This window comes from Urocampus carinirostris, chromosome 5 (assembly GCF_059441175.1).
Source record: "Urocampus carinirostris isolate Australia breed hairy pipefish chromosome 5, RoL_Ucar_1.0, whole genome shotgun sequence".
In the NCBI taxonomy this organism is placed as follows: Eukaryota; Metazoa; Chordata; class Actinopteri; order Syngnathiformes; family Syngnathidae; genus Urocampus; species Urocampus carinirostris.
Window position 1 is genome coordinate 23518875 of NC_142353.1, and position 19634 is coordinate 23538508.

At 38.2% G+C, this 19634-nt stretch overlaps 2 protein-coding genes across 2 annotated transcripts in view; one reads left to right on the forward strand and one right to left on the reverse strand.

The window, feature by feature from the left end:
* The first annotated feature begins 3061 nt into the window (after window positions 1-3061).
* On the forward strand, window positions 3062-13499 carry dhfr (dihydrofolate reductase). Its single transcript, XM_088336237.1, has 6 exons — window positions 3062-3268; window positions 4873-4922; window positions 6266-6371; window positions 9007-9130; window positions 10810-10925; window positions 13358-13499. The coding sequence occupies exons 1-6, from the start codon at window positions 3177-3179 to the stop codon at window positions 13437-13439; spliced, it is 570 nt and encodes a 189-aa protein (XP_088192363.1). The 5' UTR covers window positions 3062-3176; the 3' UTR covers window positions 13440-13499.
* A 1914-nt stretch (window positions 13500-15413) lies between these two features.
* Window positions 15414-19634, reverse strand: part of LOC148365803 (uncharacterized) — a 55946-nt gene continuing 51725 nt past the window's right edge. Inside the window, exon 21 of the mRNA XM_088336240.1 lies at window positions 15414-18720. Within this exon, the coding sequence (XP_088192366.1) occupies window positions 16499-18720 (2222 nt within the window). The 3' untranslated portion in view covers window positions 15414-16498. The remainder of the gene's footprint in view (window positions 18721-19634) is intronic.

The window sequence follows — 19634 nt, forward strand, 5'->3', positions numbered from 1 at the left end:
GGTATCGACCCCATCTGTCCCGTTCTGTCCGGTATCTTGCTCGTATATCCATTATCCAGTATCGATCCCGTCTGTCACGTCCTATCTGGTAACTTGCTGTGGTATTCAGTATCCGGTATCCACCCCTTCTGTCCAGTCCTGTCCGGTATCTTGCTCGTGCATCTTGTATCCGGTATCGATCCCGTCTGTCCGGTATCCTTCTCGTGTATCCTGTATCTGGCATCGATCCCGTCTTTCCTGTCCGGTATTAAGCTCCTGTCTTCTTGTTTTCCCTCGCCTGACTTTTCGGTCTCACTTCTTCTGCCCAGTGATCACTGAATCGCTGGCATTTGTGTTACCGCGCATGACTGCCCCGTTTCCGTAAAATAAAGCTTGGTGTGAAAATGTTACGCGCTTGGGTCCACCGTCTGTTCGGGTTCTGACAATCTATGGGACCCATTGTGTAAGCCTGGCAAAAAAAGCTGGTATAAAGGCCCAGCAAACTTGTCTCAAGGATCACCCTCCGACACTTTCACAAAAGGGCATTGAAACAATCAACAACAAAGAAACATACACAATATCCCCAACAGTATTCTCTTCTTCTTCTCCATATCTTACAATATAGTTGACAAACTACACACAATAATCACAGATGGTTTACTCGTTTCAAGTTATATTTGTTACCTTTTGGCGTGAAGAGCTTGCTTCTTAAAGGAAGTTCCTTTCTACTTTGTGTAATAGGGAAGTGAGGATTACTGAAATCGGTTATCACCTCAGAGTCTCCTCCCTACTACCACAAGGAAGTCATTCAACCACATTCCTCTTCGAGCACCTGGGAAAGAAAAAGGCTCCTACTTGACTTTTATCAGTACCAACAATGGCGTACTATGACCAAGAGAGCTAAACCTGTTCATCCTGAACATCTGCATTCTGGTGTGTTGCAATGTTAAATTATTGTAAACAGGTATGGCTACTGAGCTTCATTCACCTGTAGCTCTTCCAAGTGTGTACAGGTGGTGTTCACTGAGAATAGCAAAGGGACAAGTTCAGAGTATGCCAAACCTATTTACCAGGGTCAGAAGTGATGTCCAGTCAGGGGAGGGACATGAACAATTGACTTCTAAGCGTTGTCTGGGTATCATATAAAATGGGAAAGCCGTACTTTTAGTTTTACCCCATTGTTTTCGCATGTTTCGTGAGGATTTTGGGGGTACCTGTAGCAGCAAGGTGGTAATAATTATGTCAGCTCCCTTTAGGTGAGCTTCATGTCGTGTAAAAAAAAAATGCAGATTTCTTGACCTACAAGTATTTTTTTTAAATGTATGTACAATTGCAAGCACGGGGAGAACATGCAAACTCTGCACAGGAAGGATCCCATTGTCACAGTTGCCCATTGCCCTCACTTGGCCACGCCCGTTAGGTGCCAGCTGCAGCTCGTTGCCTGATTGGCTTCCCTCCTAATTAAGCTCAGTGCTCTCACTCACCCCTTGTTAGTCCGTCAACGAACCTCTGCAACAGCAAGACGTGTGTTTTGACTCTGTCCGGTATCCTGCTTGTGTATCCTGTCCGGTATCAATGCCGCCCATCTCTTTCTGTTTGATATCTGACTCCAGTCCTCAGTGTCTGGTATCAATCCCATCTGTCTCGTCCTGTCTGATATCTGACTCCGGTATCGGGTATCGATCCTGTCTATCTCGTCCTATTTGATATCTGACTCCAGTCCACAGTCTCTGGTATCGATCCCGTCTGTCTCGTCCTGTCTGATATCTGACTCCAGTGTCCAGTATCAGGTATCGATCCCGTCTGTCTCGTCCTGTCTGTTATCTTGCTACAGTCTGCGGTATCCTGTATCGATTCCACCTGTCTCATCCAGTCCGATTTCTTGCGCCAGTCTCCAGTATCCTGTATCGATCCCGTCTCGCTCGTCCTGTCTTATATCTGACTCCAGGGTCCAGTATCCGTTATCGATCCTGTCTGTCTCGTCCTGTCTGATATCTGACTCCAGTATCTAGTATCGATCCTGTCTGTCCCATCCTGTCTGGTATTGATCCCATCCATCCGGTATCTGCTCGTGCATCTAGTATCGATCTCGTCGGCCTCTGGCTTCCTGTTTTTCCACGCCGGACTTCTGTCTAACTTCTTCCGCCCAGCAATCGCCGTATCACTGGCGTTTGTATTCACGTCCATGACTGCCCCATTCCCGTAAAATAAAGCTTGTGTGAAAATGTTACGCATATGGGTCCTCCTCCTGTTCTGGTTCAGACACCCATGACCTCAGAACTGTACCGCGGACACACTAATCACTCACCCGCCGTGTGTATCATAGTTCATGATTTTTTGCTTATTTCTTAATTCAATATATTTTTTTTAAATATGTTTTTTTTTACCACCCGAAGGTGCTAATTAATACACTTTGTCCATTTGAAGACATGTTATGGATTATTTAATGATTCCATTTTGAACATCGTCAATTGGTGTCTTTAGACAGGGGTCCTTCCGGATTGTAGACCATGGCGTTTTAAGCAAACTTGCTTAAGAACGTTTTCTTATTCTATTAAATAGTGCTTTTTTCAGGCTAAACCACAGTGCATACTGTCATTTTAAAAAGAATAGATTGATTCATGTGAACATTAAATTTTGAAGTAGAAGACCAATTCTGTTTAAATTGTTTCTGTAGTACAGTGTTTAGTTAGGACGTTCGTCTAATACGCGAAAAGTTCTCTGGTTCGAGACCTTGGTGGAAACATACAGGTATATTGGCCTAGGGAGGGATAGGCGCCATCAGGCTGTACTCGCCCAAGACACACCTCAGGAAATGTTCCCCTTACGACCCTAGTGGTTAAAGGATCCAACCAAATTCGTGTTTTAGGTAACTTGGGAGAAGTGTTTTGACAAATAATGCAAATTAATTGGGATCCCATACTGAACTAGCAATCCTGTCCATAGTTTGTATATAACTCAGGGGAAAAATGCACATCTCTAAATTATATTTCATAGTAAAATCAATTTTGCATTCATTTCCTGCGTTTTGTGCACTTTCCCAAGCGTTGCAACATGTATTTTCTTGATCAAATCCAGCGACTCTCCGAACCACACGATGGTGGTCTTGCACCTAAGTTTCTCGAACTGATTCTTTTCAGAGAAAGACTCGCAAGATAGCTTTTTGAAAATCGCGTGTAACTGTCAAGGAAATCGTTATGTCTCGAGTCTTGAACAGCATCGTTGCGATGTGTCCCGATCGAGGAATTGGAAAAGACGGAAATTTACCTTGGCACCCAACAAGACTAAGGTAAAGAAACGTATTGCAGAATTCTCTGAGCAGATCTTTGTGTTGTTTAAAAAGGTGCACAGAGGTTAAGAGAAACGTGCAGCTTAATCATTGATCTCAAAACAACAACCGTATCCAAAAATGAAATATAATTTTCACGAGAGGACGAAAATGCAATCTGTTTTTTTTATCATGCATACTTCGTGCCCGTGATCTTCAAATTCAAGGATTGCTTCCTTTTACATTCATAAAAGTTGTAGATAATGTGTTAAGAAAAGTTGATTTAAACCACATTAAATCTGGACAGACCGCAGTTGGTACACTTTCACGACGGGTGCATGGAATAAGTGCATAAAGATCGAAAGTTTGCAACTTTCTTGCCTCAAATGCTTGAATATAGATACGGAGTACGGACACTTCTTCATTATTACTCAAAAAAAGAAAATTAAAACCAACCTTCCCATCATTGTACCACATTACTCGATAACTTGTGCAGCTCAACTGGGATAAATAATTAAAGGAACAGTGTAATATTTTGCGCTTGCCAGTGGTAAAAACTTATTTTATTTAGATATTGACCAACAATACATGAACTCTCATAAATGTGTATTTGCTAAAATACGTTTAAGTAAATTAGAAAAAAATTATATTTTAGATAACATACACTGGCTTGCAAAACTTTTTGGCCCCCTTGAACTTTGACCTTTTGCCACATTTCAGACTTCAAACATCAAGATATAAAACTGTTATTTCTTGTGAAGCATCAACAATAAGTGGGACACAACCATGAAGTGGAACACACTTTATAGGATAATTTAAACTTTTTTAACAAATAAAAGCACGAAAAAGTGGGTGTGCAAAATTATTCAGCCCCTTTACTTACTAGTTCAGTGAGGATCTCTGAATGATTCAATGTTGATCTAAATGGCTAACGATGATAAATGGAACCCACTTGTGTGTAATCAAGTCTCTATATAAATGCACCTGCACCGTGATAGTCTCAGAGGTCTGTCGAAAGCGCAGAGAGCATCATAAAAAACGAGGAACACACCAGGCAGGTCCAAGATACTGTTGTGGAGAATTTTAAAACTGGATTTGGATACAAAACGATTTCCCAAGCTTTAAACATCCCAAGGAGCACTGTGCAAATAATAATATTGAAATTGATGTATTTTGGGAACCTTAATATGCAGAATGCATAATGTGGATATTCTTTTTTTTAATTTTAAAAACATAGCAGCAAAACAATAGGGAAAGGCGACCATTTTAAGGCATGGGCTCATATGAATTCATTATTTCTGATCAGTTGTGAACCTGATGTGTGAAATATTGAAAAACAGATTATTTTACGAGTAAGTTGATTTACATTTAACATGCGTAAATTGAAATAAGTATATTTATTCGCATTTTTATTACAGTGCACCTCAAAATGTGCATGCCACAGCAGATTCCCCAAATAGAGATTCAATTTTATTTGAAATTGTTATGCTAAAATCCCATAAAAAGACATAAAAGCAAATAGTTGTGAATGCATCCAAGAGGTTTGGCTATAAATGCAACTTTTTCTTTTTTAAAAAATGTTCATAAACGAGCCTTTGTTCCTTACTCATGTATTTCTCTTCCAGTGAGGAATTCAAATATTTCAAGAAGATGACAGCAACGGCATCCGCGGAAGGTAAATGATACTACAAAAACGAGTGAAGGAAGAAAGTTAGACAGGGATTAAGAGAGAAAGGAGCGCTCGAGTCCCTGGAATACTTTGCTACAGTGCCTTGCAAGTGTTTGGCCGCATCTAAAATTCTCACAGAAAGCTAAGGGCAAGGTGGCCAAAGGGTTACTGCCATCATGTGGTAAAATGTTGATTCTTCTTCTTTTATTTTTATTTTTTTTATATTTTGTACTGCAGAGTACATATGATTAATTTTATGACCGAGGCTGCGGGCCAGTAAAAATTTGATCAGGGGCCGTAACTAGCCCCAAGCCTGGACTTTGGACATGATTTTTCTTTTTTTATAGGATTTAGGTCTGGACTTTGACATTGTTATTCCAAGACCCGTATATTGTAAATTTTAAACCATTTGCGGTTGGCTACAACGGGAATGGAACCCGGGTCATGGCGTTAAGAGTGCCGAATCCTAACCACTGCATCACCAGTGATATAAATGCCACACAAAAAGGCATTTGATTTTATCTCATCATCGCACTATTTTTATTAATAGTACCAGAGACTAATGTTAATTTTGTTGTTCAGTTCACACGTTACAGTACATTATAATAACAATACAATAAAATAAATTATGTTCTTCTATTCTATGAATTGTAAGTTACAAACATTGTTGAATATGTGTGGTCATGATTCAAATAATTTATTGACAACGTCGTAAACTGAACACAATATCAGCATAAAATTTACAATGTATTTATTCAATGTCCTCTAAAGTCGGATTCATTATCAGATACACCAAAGAGTTGTTTCCCCAGTTGTTTTTTGTGTTTATTTATAACTTTCAAGATGACTTTCAGTTTTCTCCATTCTCGAACATTTGTTTCTGGTACCGTGAATACAAATAGTGTGACGATGAGATAAAATCTAATGGCTTCTCATAGGTCATCTATATCAATGGTGGTCCAGGAGTTAGGATTTGTTGCTCTTACTGTTGCAACCCGGGTTCGATTCCTGTTGCATTCAACATATTGTGATTGTGGTCAGCGATATTTTTCGACTGTTCCATTATTACACCCGAAAAATGGAAAAACCTCGGGTATAACGCGCACCCAAACCCTGAGGTTTTTTTTAGATTAAAAAATGTGCGTTACACACGAATGAATACGGTACCTGAATTCTAGCTGGCCGTATGGAAACCAATTCTGTTGTTTCAAATCCCACACAGGGAGGCTGGTTTGTTATCGAACCCAGGCAGGGCATATGAAGTTTTTCTGCTCAAGGACACAACGGTGCAGGAATCAAAATGCACTCTTCCAATTGTCTCTAAATGCGATCAAATGTGTTTTGTACAGGTAAGCAGAATGCTGTAATCATGGGAAGAAAGACGTGGTTTTCCATCCCAGAGAAGAACAGACCTTTAAAAGACAGGATCAACATTGTACTAAGTCGACAACTCAAGTATGTTTCACCCAAATACTAAAACTAAATGCAGACACTCCCCTACTTACGACCATTGGACAAAGCGGTAGATACTAACATTTTTTTCGGGATGTCGAAAAATATCCGGACACTGCTGTAAGTCAGATTTTGTATTGTGTGCACCTTTTCCGAGTAAAGGACATTACTGTAGTGCTTTTTTCGACCGCTTACGCTATCGGCGCTGTGAGAGGTCACCCAGGATCCACCCCGAAGAAGAAATCCGGCTTCTACTTCTTAGTTCGTGTGTAAACGTACTAACGTGTGCTGTATCTCTAGCACGCTAAAAACTTTGACATTTTTATTGTCTAGTATTCCGTCCATCCATTCAATATGGTTGGTTTAAAGTGTAAAGAAGAGGCGAGCCGTTTCATTTGAAATGAAAGTGCAATAAGAAAGCTTGATGCGGTTGAGAAAATGGTTAGATTGCTTTTTATTTGGCCACTTTTTACCGCATAGGAGGAAGTAGTCTATCTCTTGAAGCTCAGCTTCCAAAAATAAGTTAACTTTATTTATCTTTATAGAGCATATTATTTTAGTAAATGTTTATTTTTTAGTACAAAGGTTATTTATACAAGCCTTAAACATACTTATATAAACCTGGAACATAGAGTGTATAGCACTGAAGCAACTTACGAACAACTTCAACTTACAAACGATCTCGTTCTTAAGTAGGGCAGCGTCTGTACTGTTTTTTTCTCATATTTTTTTGTATGTGAAAAGGAAAATCACACTTTTATATTTAAAAACTTTTAAAAAGGACATGTTTAAAGAGTTGAAAAATATATTTTTTAATTTAAACGTTGTTTATCTTGTGTATTAATGATAATTGTGTCCAATCTTTTTTTAATCAATTTTTAGAACTGCAAATATTAATGTTAAATAAAGACTTAGCTCAATATCTTTAAAGGACAGCGTGTATTATTTTAGCTCCTCCTAGAGGTAAGAAAAAATAATTAAAAACAAAACAAATTAAATTTAAAAAGCAGGCAAAAATACCTGAACTAATGTTCACTTTCGGAAATACACAAAGGTTGAAATTAATTCACACTGTCCCTTTAAAACATCTTATACACTGTTTTTTTTCCTTGAGGGAGACGTACACTCCCAGTATTTGGCAATTTGATCGTTATGTGAGGGATTTAACAAGGGAGGAAGCAGATAACAAAATGCCACTCCTACATTACTGGGAAATCGTAATGTCCCATCACTTTTCTTAAGAAACATTGACAAGTTAGTCCTGTAATAGGACCCCAGGACCTGGTTGATGTCCTGTCATATTAGCAAATGTACAAATTGCTGTTCATCAGTTCTTTACTAATTACCGTAAATTCCAAACCACTGGGCGCACCTGATTAAAAGCCTGCTCACATATAAGAACGTAACTCAATTTCGGATATTTACAAACCGTACAGGATTTAAAATCGCAGGCTTAAACAGCCTTAAAAATGAACTAATTCAAATTTCTTACATTTTGAGCCAACAGTGCCATGCCCCCGCACACCTGACGCCGCTTTCAGCTGGGTTGTTTTCTGCTCTGCTCAGAGTTGTTTATGTCACGTGTTTTCAGACCATTCAAACAGCAGATTACAAAGACAAGTACATATTTACGTTTGGGGGCTGTTTCACATAAAATGCGAACCCTCTATTTCTAGTTGACAGCACCAAGGCAACAAAGACTGTCAAAAATAGTGCCAAATTGCAACAAAGACCGTCTTTTTGTGTTGTTGTTGCTGGTTGCTCTGGTTACGGACCAAATTGCATTGACTTGTCATCGTTTCTCGAGGATTTAAGGAAACTCCGGCGACCTGACAATGACTCAATGATACGGAAAGAGAAATGTCAGAAGTAACTTTGATAGACAGCTCCCACTTATGTTCAATTTGGAAGTACAAGACTTGATCTATGGGTGAAAAGTTGAAATATCCTGAGTATGTTATAAATGTGGGCAGCACGGCGGCGCAGTGGTTAGCGCGTGTGCGGCACAGTTCTGAGGTCGTGAGAACAAACCTCCTGTGTGGAGTTTGCATGTTCTCCCCGTGCTTGCATGGGTTTCCTCCGGGAACTCCGGTTTCCCCCGCACATTCCAAAAACATGCATGTCAGGTTAATTGGCCGGTCCAAATTGTCCCTAAGTGTGAATGAGCGAGCGAATTGTCTGTCCCTGTGTGCCCTGCGACTGGCTGGCAACCAGTTCAGGGTGTCCCTTGCCCACTGCCCGAAGATAGCTGGGATGGGCTCCAGCACCCCCTGCGACCCTACTGAGGACAAGCGGTACAGATAATGGATGGATGTTATAAATGTTTAATAAAGTACTGTAAAACCTCCCGTTTTGCTTTATGTATTATATGAATAGTGTTGGAAAAAACATGTAAGGTGTCATAAATGGTTCCAGACGCCACCGAGGTGTTTTGTATGCAGAGCACGTGCGTTGTGGAATAGAGCAGCTTGCTGTTTTCCTCTGTGCCACCAAGAAAAACAAAAATATACCGCACCCTATGTAAAGCCACAGTTTTTAAAATGTAGCGGCTTGTAGTCTGGAATTTACGGTAAATAAAGGTTTGGTTGTATTGAATGCACTGCAAAAGAGTGAGTCAATGTTGTTGTCTGACCAACAGAGTTCCCCCCACTGGCGCTCACCATCTTGCTCCAGATTTTTGCTCAGCCCTCAAGTTGATTAACACAGAGCTGTCTGATCAGGCTGACCAGGTCTGGGTAATAGGAGGTAGCTCACTCTACCAGGTAATCATGTCTTTGCTTGAAGAATTTACTAAAAAGTCCCGTAGACATGGCATGACACTTTTCTTTTAAGATTTAATTTAAAAATATATTTATTTATTTTAGGGTTTCTGAGGAGCGGTACTAGCACAGTAAAACCCTGAAATTTTATGGCAAGAAATCAACAAGGTAGTGGTTGCCATTCTAAAAAGACTGTAATCCGATTTCTGTGTGTGGCAACATGGCTTTACCTAACCCTAATACCAGCAACACGTTTACTGTTATCAATGTCATTAAAGACTATTCAATTAAATCGTCTAATTTCAACCCTGCATGTTAATGTTCTCAGGGCCGATAAAATGTCGTCTTTAAACCCGGGATATCAAAATCTGGTTCTGGGGCCGTATCGAGATTTTCTGTTCTAAGGCGGACTGGACCCGTAAAATAATTTTAACTCCAAATTTGTAGCTTTGTTTTTAAGTGGTATGCTATCAAATTCAGACAACTCTAGTAGCCCACCCTGCATATTGTAATCATGGATGACAAGGAGTCTTTTCTAAACATATCACATGTATTCACAAATAACGGGAGAAAAATGATTTTCATGTTTGGCACTGAATTTGAAACATTGAAAATTAAATTATTTTAACAGTGAAGCAGTTTTATACCTATACCAACTCACCACACTATACAAACTTAAGGATGAGCAATTAAAAAATATACTGTATAATTTTTGCTTTAATTGTCGAACTGGTTTTAAATGAATAAAAATTGTAAATGGTCTGCATTTCTATAGCGCTTTTCAAGTCGCTTAAGACCTCCCAAGGCACTTTACAATGTGCTTCACACTTACCCATTCACACACACTCACACCCCGATAGCAAGGCAACTACCTGCTTATCGGGGGCATTAGGGATTCAGTGTCTTGCCCAAGACACTTCCACATACAACACGGAGGATACAGGAATCGAACCTGCTACCTCTCGATCCCAAGATAAGCGCTTTACCTCCTGAACTGCTGCCCCCCCATATATTAGAAATCTTTACAATAAAAATGTTAGCGCATGGGCATGGGTTATAATAAGATTATAATAACATTATAATAACATTAATATTTATATATATATATATATATATATATATATTATAATTACATGAGATCAAACTACTTGGCTGGGTTTACTAAAGCTGAGAGTATATCCATTACTGCCCTCTTGCAACCAGGGAGAGCATTTGGTTTTCATTTATTTAAGATAGACAGATACTTTACTCATCCCCGTAGGGAAATTCACACTTCCAGCAGTATCCTTTGGTTGTTTATTATAAGATTTACAGGATGGTCTCGGGGTGCTGTGTTGTAGTTTAGCAACAGCGGAGTGGAGGATGTCACGCGCTAGGCCAAAAGTTCAACATCACTGCAGCAGATGGAAATCTTTGTGCCCAGGGTTACACCACCTCGTTCACGTAGATAGCGGGTCCACCCAAGAAACAAGAAATCAGAAGTCTTTATATAAATTACCGAGAGAATCGTTTTTTTTTTTTTTTTTTGACACCATCAGAAATTTAGGGCGGGCCGGATTGAAGTATCTAATGGCCAAGATCCGGCCCGCGGGCTGTATGTTTAACATGCCTGGTTCAAACTATTGTTGTTGTCCTGTGTTGACCGATGATGATTATATTGACGATTCTGATGACATTTGTAGGAATTGATGCAGAGCCAAGGTACCAGAAGGTTGTTTGTCACACAAGTTCTGAAGCAGTTTCCATGTGACACCTTTTTCCCGGAAATCTGCAAGGACACGTTCACTCCGGTGCATGGGTAAGATCAATCCGCATGCTTGTTATTTTCAAGTTGTTGACGCACAATTGTCTTTACTCTACAAAATGCAAAAAAGAGACATGCCTTTTTAAAAATATATATAATTTTTGGTTTACCATTCACTGAAACCATTTAGGGTAATTGCTCTAATGCAGGGGTCTCCATCATAGTGCCCGCAGGCACCAGGGTGCTCCATAAGGACAGCTGGGGCTCCCATGGACCTGTGCTGAAAATAACTTACAATTGCTGGGTCATTGTGATTTTCTAGTATTTTTCTTTTGTTGTGGTTGACTGTGTCTCTTGAACTCTACTACCAATAATTAACCTGGTAATAACATAGTAATAACTTAGTAATAACACAAGCTTTTTATTTTAGAAATGTATATCAAACCGAGTGCCCTTTGCGTTACGTAAAAAAAAGTGTTCTCAGCTTGAAAAAGGTTGGCAACCACTGTCCTCAATTTATAGTTTTAAAGATAACCTTTGTGCATTTTTAATTACACATTATAAAAGAAAACAAACGCAATAAGTCAAGTCACATTAATCTGCATAGCGCTTAATCACGAAATGTCTCAAAGGACTGCACAGGTTACAATTACAACATCCCTGACCTTAAACCAACAAGCAGGCAAGGAAGAACTCAAAACCTCAGCATGAGGAAAATAAGAAACCTGGTCAAGGGGCCTCACAAGTGGTAATCCACCTTCCCGGAATATCGACAAAAACTGACTACCTCTGAAATGTGTTTTTTTTAAATTAAACTCCTTTCAAAAAAATTTGCTTGTTTTTTTTAGAGGGACACTGTTTTATTTTGTATTGTTGGTGTCGCTTTTTGTTGTGCAATTGAAAATGAGTGCTAAAAAGCACCAGGAAGAATAGAAAGTACAGAAACTCAAAGTGACCAAAGGGCACCATTTTTCTTCTCATTTTTGCACACTTTTTGTTTTGTCCGGGTACCCGTAGCAGTATGATGGCGGACAATAATATCCGCTTCCTCCAGGTGAGGCTCATTTTGTGTAAAATTAATAGAGATTTCTCAACCTAAAACATTTTAAAACATGCATGTTTACATAAGTACATAGTTTATGTATTTTTTGCATAATTTTAAAATTAATATTGTATTTTTTGTATTGTTTTTTTTTTACCACTAGGATGTGCTACAAAATATAGTGCACCTTTAAGGATAGCCCCTTAAGTTGCAGAATCTCAAATGCGAGGCAATTCTCATTTGTTTTTGAAAGCAACCCCAATCTAAATACATACAGTAAGTTGATGCTAACCGACTCCAAACAAAAACAGAGACACAATTAGTTTAAAATAATAATAATAATAATTTTTAAAATTCTAACCACTGAAAAAAAGTATACATCTGACACTAAAGTAATATTCTAAAGTCAAATGTGCCCAATTTTCTGATTGCTCTGCAAGTTAACGGAAACGGTTTAACAGAGGTTATTGCTACCAATAACAGCACAACAGTTTAAAGTCCAAAGGGTTTAAAAACGTTTTCCTACACTACACTGTTAATAAGTGGAAAACCTTTCCCAATGAAACTTGAAAAAAAATGAACATTTCTAGTTGTGTTCATAGAAAAAAAGTTTTTTCGCTAATAGACTACAAAGGGAAAAACTTGTTGAGTCGCGGGCGGCATTGGGTTAAAACATTTGGGACGAACGATAGAGTTGACTTTCTTGTCTTGTATCTGCTGATAGGCTCGAAATATGATGCCCTGGTGATGCATCAGGAAAAAAACATCATGTAGACCTATCCAATTTTTCTCATTTGCATTTATAATTTAATCGTACATGACAATGGCAGCTGCAATACCCATGAGTCACCAGATGACAGTCAACTTAAGAAACCCCATCCAAGTGAATGGGCTTCATTTAATTGTAGTAGGCAGCTGCAATGCTCATCTTGGCCGCTAGGGGTGCCCGACTTAGGATACTTGACATCCCAAAAAACCTCAAAAGTGAATAAGGTTTTTTTCCCCTCACGTAAAATTTGATACCTTTAATAAATGAAATAGATGATAACGAAAATGTCGAGTACGGAAAAAATACAGCAAGCTGTTTTATGTTGGCTTGAGTGCAGTACACATTAATGCTTCAAGAAAATATATATTTGTATGTATAGGAGACACACACAAATGGACAATGGGGATGAGGGTGGCACCGAAACAACATCTTTTTATTAGTAGTAAATTATGTACCGTTATTTATATCGTTATATTTTAAAAGTTTAGTTTTTTGGGCCGGATTAAAAACCCTGGCCCGTGAGCCTTACTTTGGCCACAACTGTTCTAAAGGGTTTGTATCTTATTGTATTGTATTGTGAGTTGTATCTACAACTCGGTTTGCAGTACATATTCAAAGCCTCTTAAATTTTGACAATAACTGAAATCGGAAGTGTGTGTGTGTCTATGGTTTCAGGTTTCCTGGAGTACCACAAGGCCTCCAAGAGGAAAATGGTATCCAATACAGATTTGAAGTTTATGAGACTAACACACATTGATCGACACAATTATACTGTACTGTCAATGTGGATTTTTCAAAATAAAACTTGATGTTTGTATTCTTGGAGTAGTGTTTTTTCCCTAAGTATGTGTTTTGAATGGATATTGTGTAATATCTGACCCCTAGATATTGCTGTATCGTGTAGTGCAACTGGAAACGAGTGCTAAAAAGCACAAGGAAGATACCAAACTACAGAGACTCAAATTGACCAAACCAGACAACTATTCCCTTTTTTGGCCCAGGCTTTCAGAAGGTTTTAGGTTGATGGGGGGTACCCATAGCAGTAAGATGTCAAACAATAATGTAAACTCCCTCTCATGTTATGTAAAAGAAATACATTACACGTATCTTGACCTAAGAGCACTCAAATAAAATCCACGTTAATATTTTCCCACTTTTCGAACAGAACAGTGACGATACATTTAAAAAAAGAAATGAATCGAACTTATTGGACCAATCAACAAACCATCAAGCAGATTTTGGGTTTTAACTTCATTACCCTATGAATACAGTTTTCAATCTTATTAGTGTTTGGATGTACTTGAAAGTGTGACGTTTTTTCTACTTCTGATTACCCAATGATTATTTTTCAAAACACTGAGATGGGTTTAAGAATAACCTTTCCACATAAGCAGTGTTGGACCTTCAGTGCCTGCAAGGCCTTTTCTGCTGGCCTTAAAAAATATCTGAATCATGTGATTTAATTATATTTTGTCCATGTATACTTATCGAATAATTCCAAATTGTTTGTCAGCTTCCATTCATTGCTTTCCCCGTGTTTACTTCCAGATGTGTGGTTTCATATTTAACTCTTAATACTAGACATTTCTCTAAAACGGGAAGAGCTGTTGCCTGCCAGTTTTCGCCACTTCGACTCATTTCTGAATGCCCACAGACAAATTCGTTCTGTAGGTGTATATGAATAGGACATAGCAAAATAAAGCTTCACCCCTCATTTTTTATTAGGACAAAAAGTATGTTTCTAGTTTTTACCATAGTTTAGTAAAAAACAGTTGAACATTGCAACAAGTTTTTTGAAAATATTTGTTTCCAAGAAGACTTCTGAGGTAAAAGAATGCCTTTCTGTGAAAGGATGTATATCAAGAAGAACACTCAAATTCAAGAACTATGCAAGAACTTTTCATCGCCCTATGTTACCGGTGACGCGATCACACAATTTCAGTCACAATGGCGGTCTTCTTCCTGCGAACGTGCACAAAACATCATCCCTCTTTACCCCAACAATGACGGAAGGACTTTGTAGAAAAAAAAACTTGAAGCGTTAACTGTACTTATCCATGTCTTCATTACTCTAACCACACTGCTTCACTACGCCAAAATTTGGTCGCTTGGAGACTTCCATTGTTGGATACAGGAAGCAAGACTAGGAAGTGGGGACTTCCTCAATGCTTTGCCCCCTAAGATTCGATCTGCAAATTCAGTTGACGTGTTTAAATCTAAACTTAAAACACACTTACATTCTAGAGCTTATGTTGACAATATCTGTGTATTATTTGTTATTGCAAAATCCGTTGCAGCCTGGTCATCCTGGAAGGGGGGTTACCTCATGTGTGGTCCCTTCTCAAAGTTTCTTCATTTACCTCATGTTGAGGTTTTTGAGAATTTCCTTGCCCTCATGTAAGTTTTAGATCAGGGGATGGTGTAATAACAGTCTGTAGTTTGCGATAATCTGCGGTCTGTACAGCACTTTGAGACTCCTTGTGATTAAGTGCGTCACAGAAAAAAAACTTGACTTACGTCTTCTTTCATGTAACTAAATAGAATTTAAAATCCAGATTACGTCACGCTGTTACAAGTATTCAGTTACTCCCATACCTAATAGGTGAAAAGAGTGCTACATTTCCCATGATGCTTGTCAACTGCAATATACGTGAAGTGACGTCTCAGCGCCACCAGACGGCAGTATTTCACGTTGATGCAAAAGTGGAATTGAGAAATAAATTCTTGCGTGTTGTACAGTTGTTCAATTAATCAACAATCAATCTAAATTTATTTGTATAGCATTTTCAGGCAACAGATTCCAACTCAAGATGCTGTATAAATAACATTCAATGTACAATAACAAAAAAAAATCCCCTCCTTTTCCCCAACCTAACAACGAGGAACGCCAAAAACAGACATACAGAATGGTTAAAATAAAAAAAATGACTACGATATCTGCAAAGTGACGGCTTAGCGCCACTACACGCCAGAATTTCATGTTGATGGCAAATAGTAAAATTGAGAAATAATTATCTTAAAAATGTGCCAAAACTTTTCCTATGTTGTTATACAGTGATACCTCTACATAAGAGATTAAAATGTTCCCTAATGGAGCTCGCATCTAGAATTACTTGTATATTGAGAGAATTTTCCGGTTACAAAATAACTGAAAACAAATCAATTCGTACCCGGCACAACAAAATAATCCAAGTCAAACCTAAATAGCATTTAAACACATCTTTTTGATCATTAAAAACCTGTTTAAATTGTATGTTAACATAAAAATACAGTAATAAGATGAATACAATGATCATAAGATTAGTTTAAAGCCCCGGTCTTTAGTGGTAATATCTGAATATTCTCGTAAATTTGATTTTCTTTTGTATGTGAGGCAAGATTTTCCCCTGAAAGACATCTCACATTTAGAATTTATTGTAGTTTTAGTAGCTAGTATGTAGAGGTATCCCTGTATTAAATTGATAACTTATTACATATGTGTAGTGACATTTTTAAAACGCAAGTGTAATGTTTGTAACTTGAATAATTAAAAAATTAAGAGTTCCTTTACACGAAGGAGTAGTTACATTTATTTTACACACCATTCATTTACATTTAGCTATTTATATGTTTAACCAAGCCTTTTGAGGACAGCCATTTCGCTGATGCGGCCCTCAGTGAAGATGAGTTTAACACCCCTGGGTTGGGTCATAAAAAACTGTCAAATGTGCTTTTAAATCTGCTATAAAACAAACAAACCATAAAACCAAGGAAGCTCTTCTTCATCCAAGGCAAATCCATACAGTTTTACACAATAAAACTGAAAATAAAACAGAATCACCTGATAGTGTGGTGTGGTTCAGTCTTTTGAGAACTTTCGAGGACCTCAATGCTTTTCTCAGATGTCTCTAGAGAGGATCCATTGTATTTCTGGTCCCCTCTTGTCGTGATTCTGTGTTCATTGATCGGAGTGGTTGAACCGCACATAGTTTCGGTGGTAGGAACGATGCCCTCAGGTTTTTCAGCAAAACCATTCACTGTAGTCAAAATGTCACCAGTGAATAGTTTACCCATTTCTGGCATACTGACAGCTCTGATTTGCCGCAAGTGGTTCCGGATAAGTCTGGCATTTTTCCTACGCACGACCGGCACGGGCTTTGTTGAAAGATGAGAAACTTTGTCAACTTCTGAGACAAGATTGTTCTTAGAGCCTGCACTGTCGCTTTCACACGAAGAATCAAGGTTTTTCAAAATAATACTTGACTGCAATTTCGGTGGCGAGCTGGCTTTAGTCGAGATTAGAGTGTCTTCATATGAAGTCAGCTGGGGAGCCTGGTCATCAGAACATTTAATCAAGCCCAAATAGCCCGCAACTCTTTGATTAAGTGAGGCTCTGTAGGCACATGACAGAATGTCACTCGTTTTTGTCACAGGCTTGTCAAATAGAGCAAGGTTTTCAAAAGATTTGATCTTATGTTGAACAGAGAATGGATTGTAGGCCATGGAAAAATAAGTGTCTGCTACAAAGCTTCTCCTCATCATTGTCTTTTTGTATAGTTTGGGTGTTGTAGACTTTGAATGATCAATTGTCTCTGTACTGACTTTCAAGTCACAGCTGGACCCTAGATTAATTTCCTTTGTTAGATACTTCAGGTCCAATGACAGTTTAGCATCATTGTCACTTTTTGTAGTTAATATGAAATTTGGATTTGGTAGAACGGTTGCTGATCTTGCATCGGTGCTTTCTTGAGTCGCCGTAGAATGACTTAAACCCACTGAAAGCTTTTTTGCCTTAACAAGTGACATATTAGTTAAAGAGGACAACTGAAGTTCAAAAAATGTTCTTTGAGTGGGATTGGACTGAGACAGTGTCTGTTGGATTGATGTTGCTTTAACATCGGAATAAAGGTCTTTTTTGTTGGAATTTACAGGGTCGTTCATGTTATGTTCTGTCTTTCCTACACAAATGTTAGATAAAGCGACACTGTTCACATCAAATTGTTCCTGAGCCTTCAAAATAGAGCATAACGTTTTCTCTGGCAGTGTCTTTTTTGGTTTATGTAAGAATTTATTGCATGATGAAACAATAGAACTTTCACTTTTGGTATGATTTTGAAGTGGGTCTTCTGTGGCATCAGTATTCTTTTTTATCTGATCTTGTAGTTTAAGGCCGTCGACTGGTCTGATCTGAGTTTCAATTTGGCAATTTTCAGTGAACTTTGAGACACTATTCATTGGCCTATCATTTGATATAAAATTTGGCCTCAACTCCAAGATTTTTTCTTTGTTGATAATAGTTTGTGATAATTTTGTACTTAATCCGTCAGTATCGGAACTGTAAGTGCAAGTCTTAAACATAAATTGGGGTGATATTTCTCCTTTCAAATTGTTCGACTTCAATAAATCTGAGTTGGGCAAAACACCACTAGACGGCATTTCCAGGCTTGTGTAATTCTGACAGTTCTCACGAGGGGAAATACTCATATGAATACAAGGATCGATGGCATTACAGTCCCTTGAACATTTGTCAGAGTCAAAGACAACCTGACTTTCCAATGGCGACACCATTGGGAATGTGAGTGAATCTGGATCTGTTTTCGCAGCTGTTGATATTTCTATTGCCGAACTATCTTCATCTATTAGCTTCGAGGAGCTAACAATATCTGTGCCTTTGGTTTCACTTGCACGATAAGAAGGTGACGGTGTATTCGTTGGTGCATTCAGTTCGTCAGAAAATTGATTGTAGAACACTGTAAGTTCCACTTTCTTTTGATGGTGAGTGCCACTTGCCGGTTGGACCTTGGCCCGTTTCAAGTCCCCATTTGTATCTAGTGCAGAAGAGCCGTTTAAAGTTGACAGTACTTGAAGCTGAATGTCATCAGTTTTAGGTAAGTTTCCTGGAGGTGAAGTGCTTATAGGGTTTACTTGTGCAAGGATGTCATCGATGTTGGTGACTTGAGTTTTACTGACATTGAATTCTCCAGATATTTCTGGGATGAGTCTTGTGGCTTTTTCATTGCTCCCAGAGAACAATGTGAAAGTTGAAAGGCCATTGGCATCTTCAATATAAAAAAAAGAAAGAGTTAAGTTGTTTTAAAATATAGACCGATACACATTCTATACCTGACTTAACTAAAAGTACAGGGTGCATAGCAACACTACTGGTAACATTAGGTAAGGGTTAATCGATAAGGCTTAAACATTACACAAAAAGTTTGGAAATGTGTTTATAACATTCTATCTGTTGTTTCAACAACACCCTTTTGCAGTCAATTTTTCTCTGTGAAAAAGCCTGTTTGATTTTGGAGAAAACGTTAAATAGTGACCAAAATGTTGCAATGAATTGGTGCACAAATGTTTATTACCCATGTCATATCGTGCAGGTGCAATGTTACAAAGACATTCAAATAAAGTTGCACAGGATTACACAGTGGATTTACGCTCTTGTTGTTTTCATCGTCATCAGTATTATATTAAAAGAAAATTACAAAGATATTTAATACCAACATTCAGACAGGCTATGAAAGTCTTGTCAGACATTTTAGTAGTCTTTGAAAACGTTAGGGACCCCCTGCTTAAAAGATAAACGTATCCATAAAGCACTCATTGTAAAATCGTTATAGTAATCTTACAGTTATGCCTTCTTTTTATTTATTTCCAGATCAAAAACCATTATTGTGGTACCATTAATCAATATTTAAACACAGCATAGTAGTATGTAGTAAAAATGTTTCTACAAGTTAATCCAATTTTCTTTTGTTTGTTTTTTTACAAAACTGGGCCCAAGAGTCTTGCAGCAGATTAGCCTTCACTCATTCATGTTCTAGACTCTGAGAAAGTCCCAAATTTCAAAATCTGAAACTTTGTATACAATAGGGGGATAAACAATATTTGATCAACTAGCAATAGTGCAAGTTCCTCCACTTAAAACATCCATAGAGGTATACCTCAACAATGAGAGACATAATAGGAC

Excerpts from the sequence above, each read along its gene's own strand:
- dhfr (XM_088336237.1), top strand. The coding sequence starts at position 3,177 with ATGTCTCGAGTCTTGAACAGCATCGTTGCGATGTGTCCCGATCGAGGA. Across the intron at positions 3,269-4,872 it reads TGGCACCCAACAAGACTAAG|TGAGGAATTCAAATATTTCA; the intron begins GTAAAGAAACGT and ends TTTCTCTTCCAG. Across the intron at positions 9,131-10,809 it reads GAGGTAGCTCACTCTACCAG|GAATTGATGCAGAGCCAAGG; the intron begins GTAATCATGTCT and ends TGACATTTGTAG.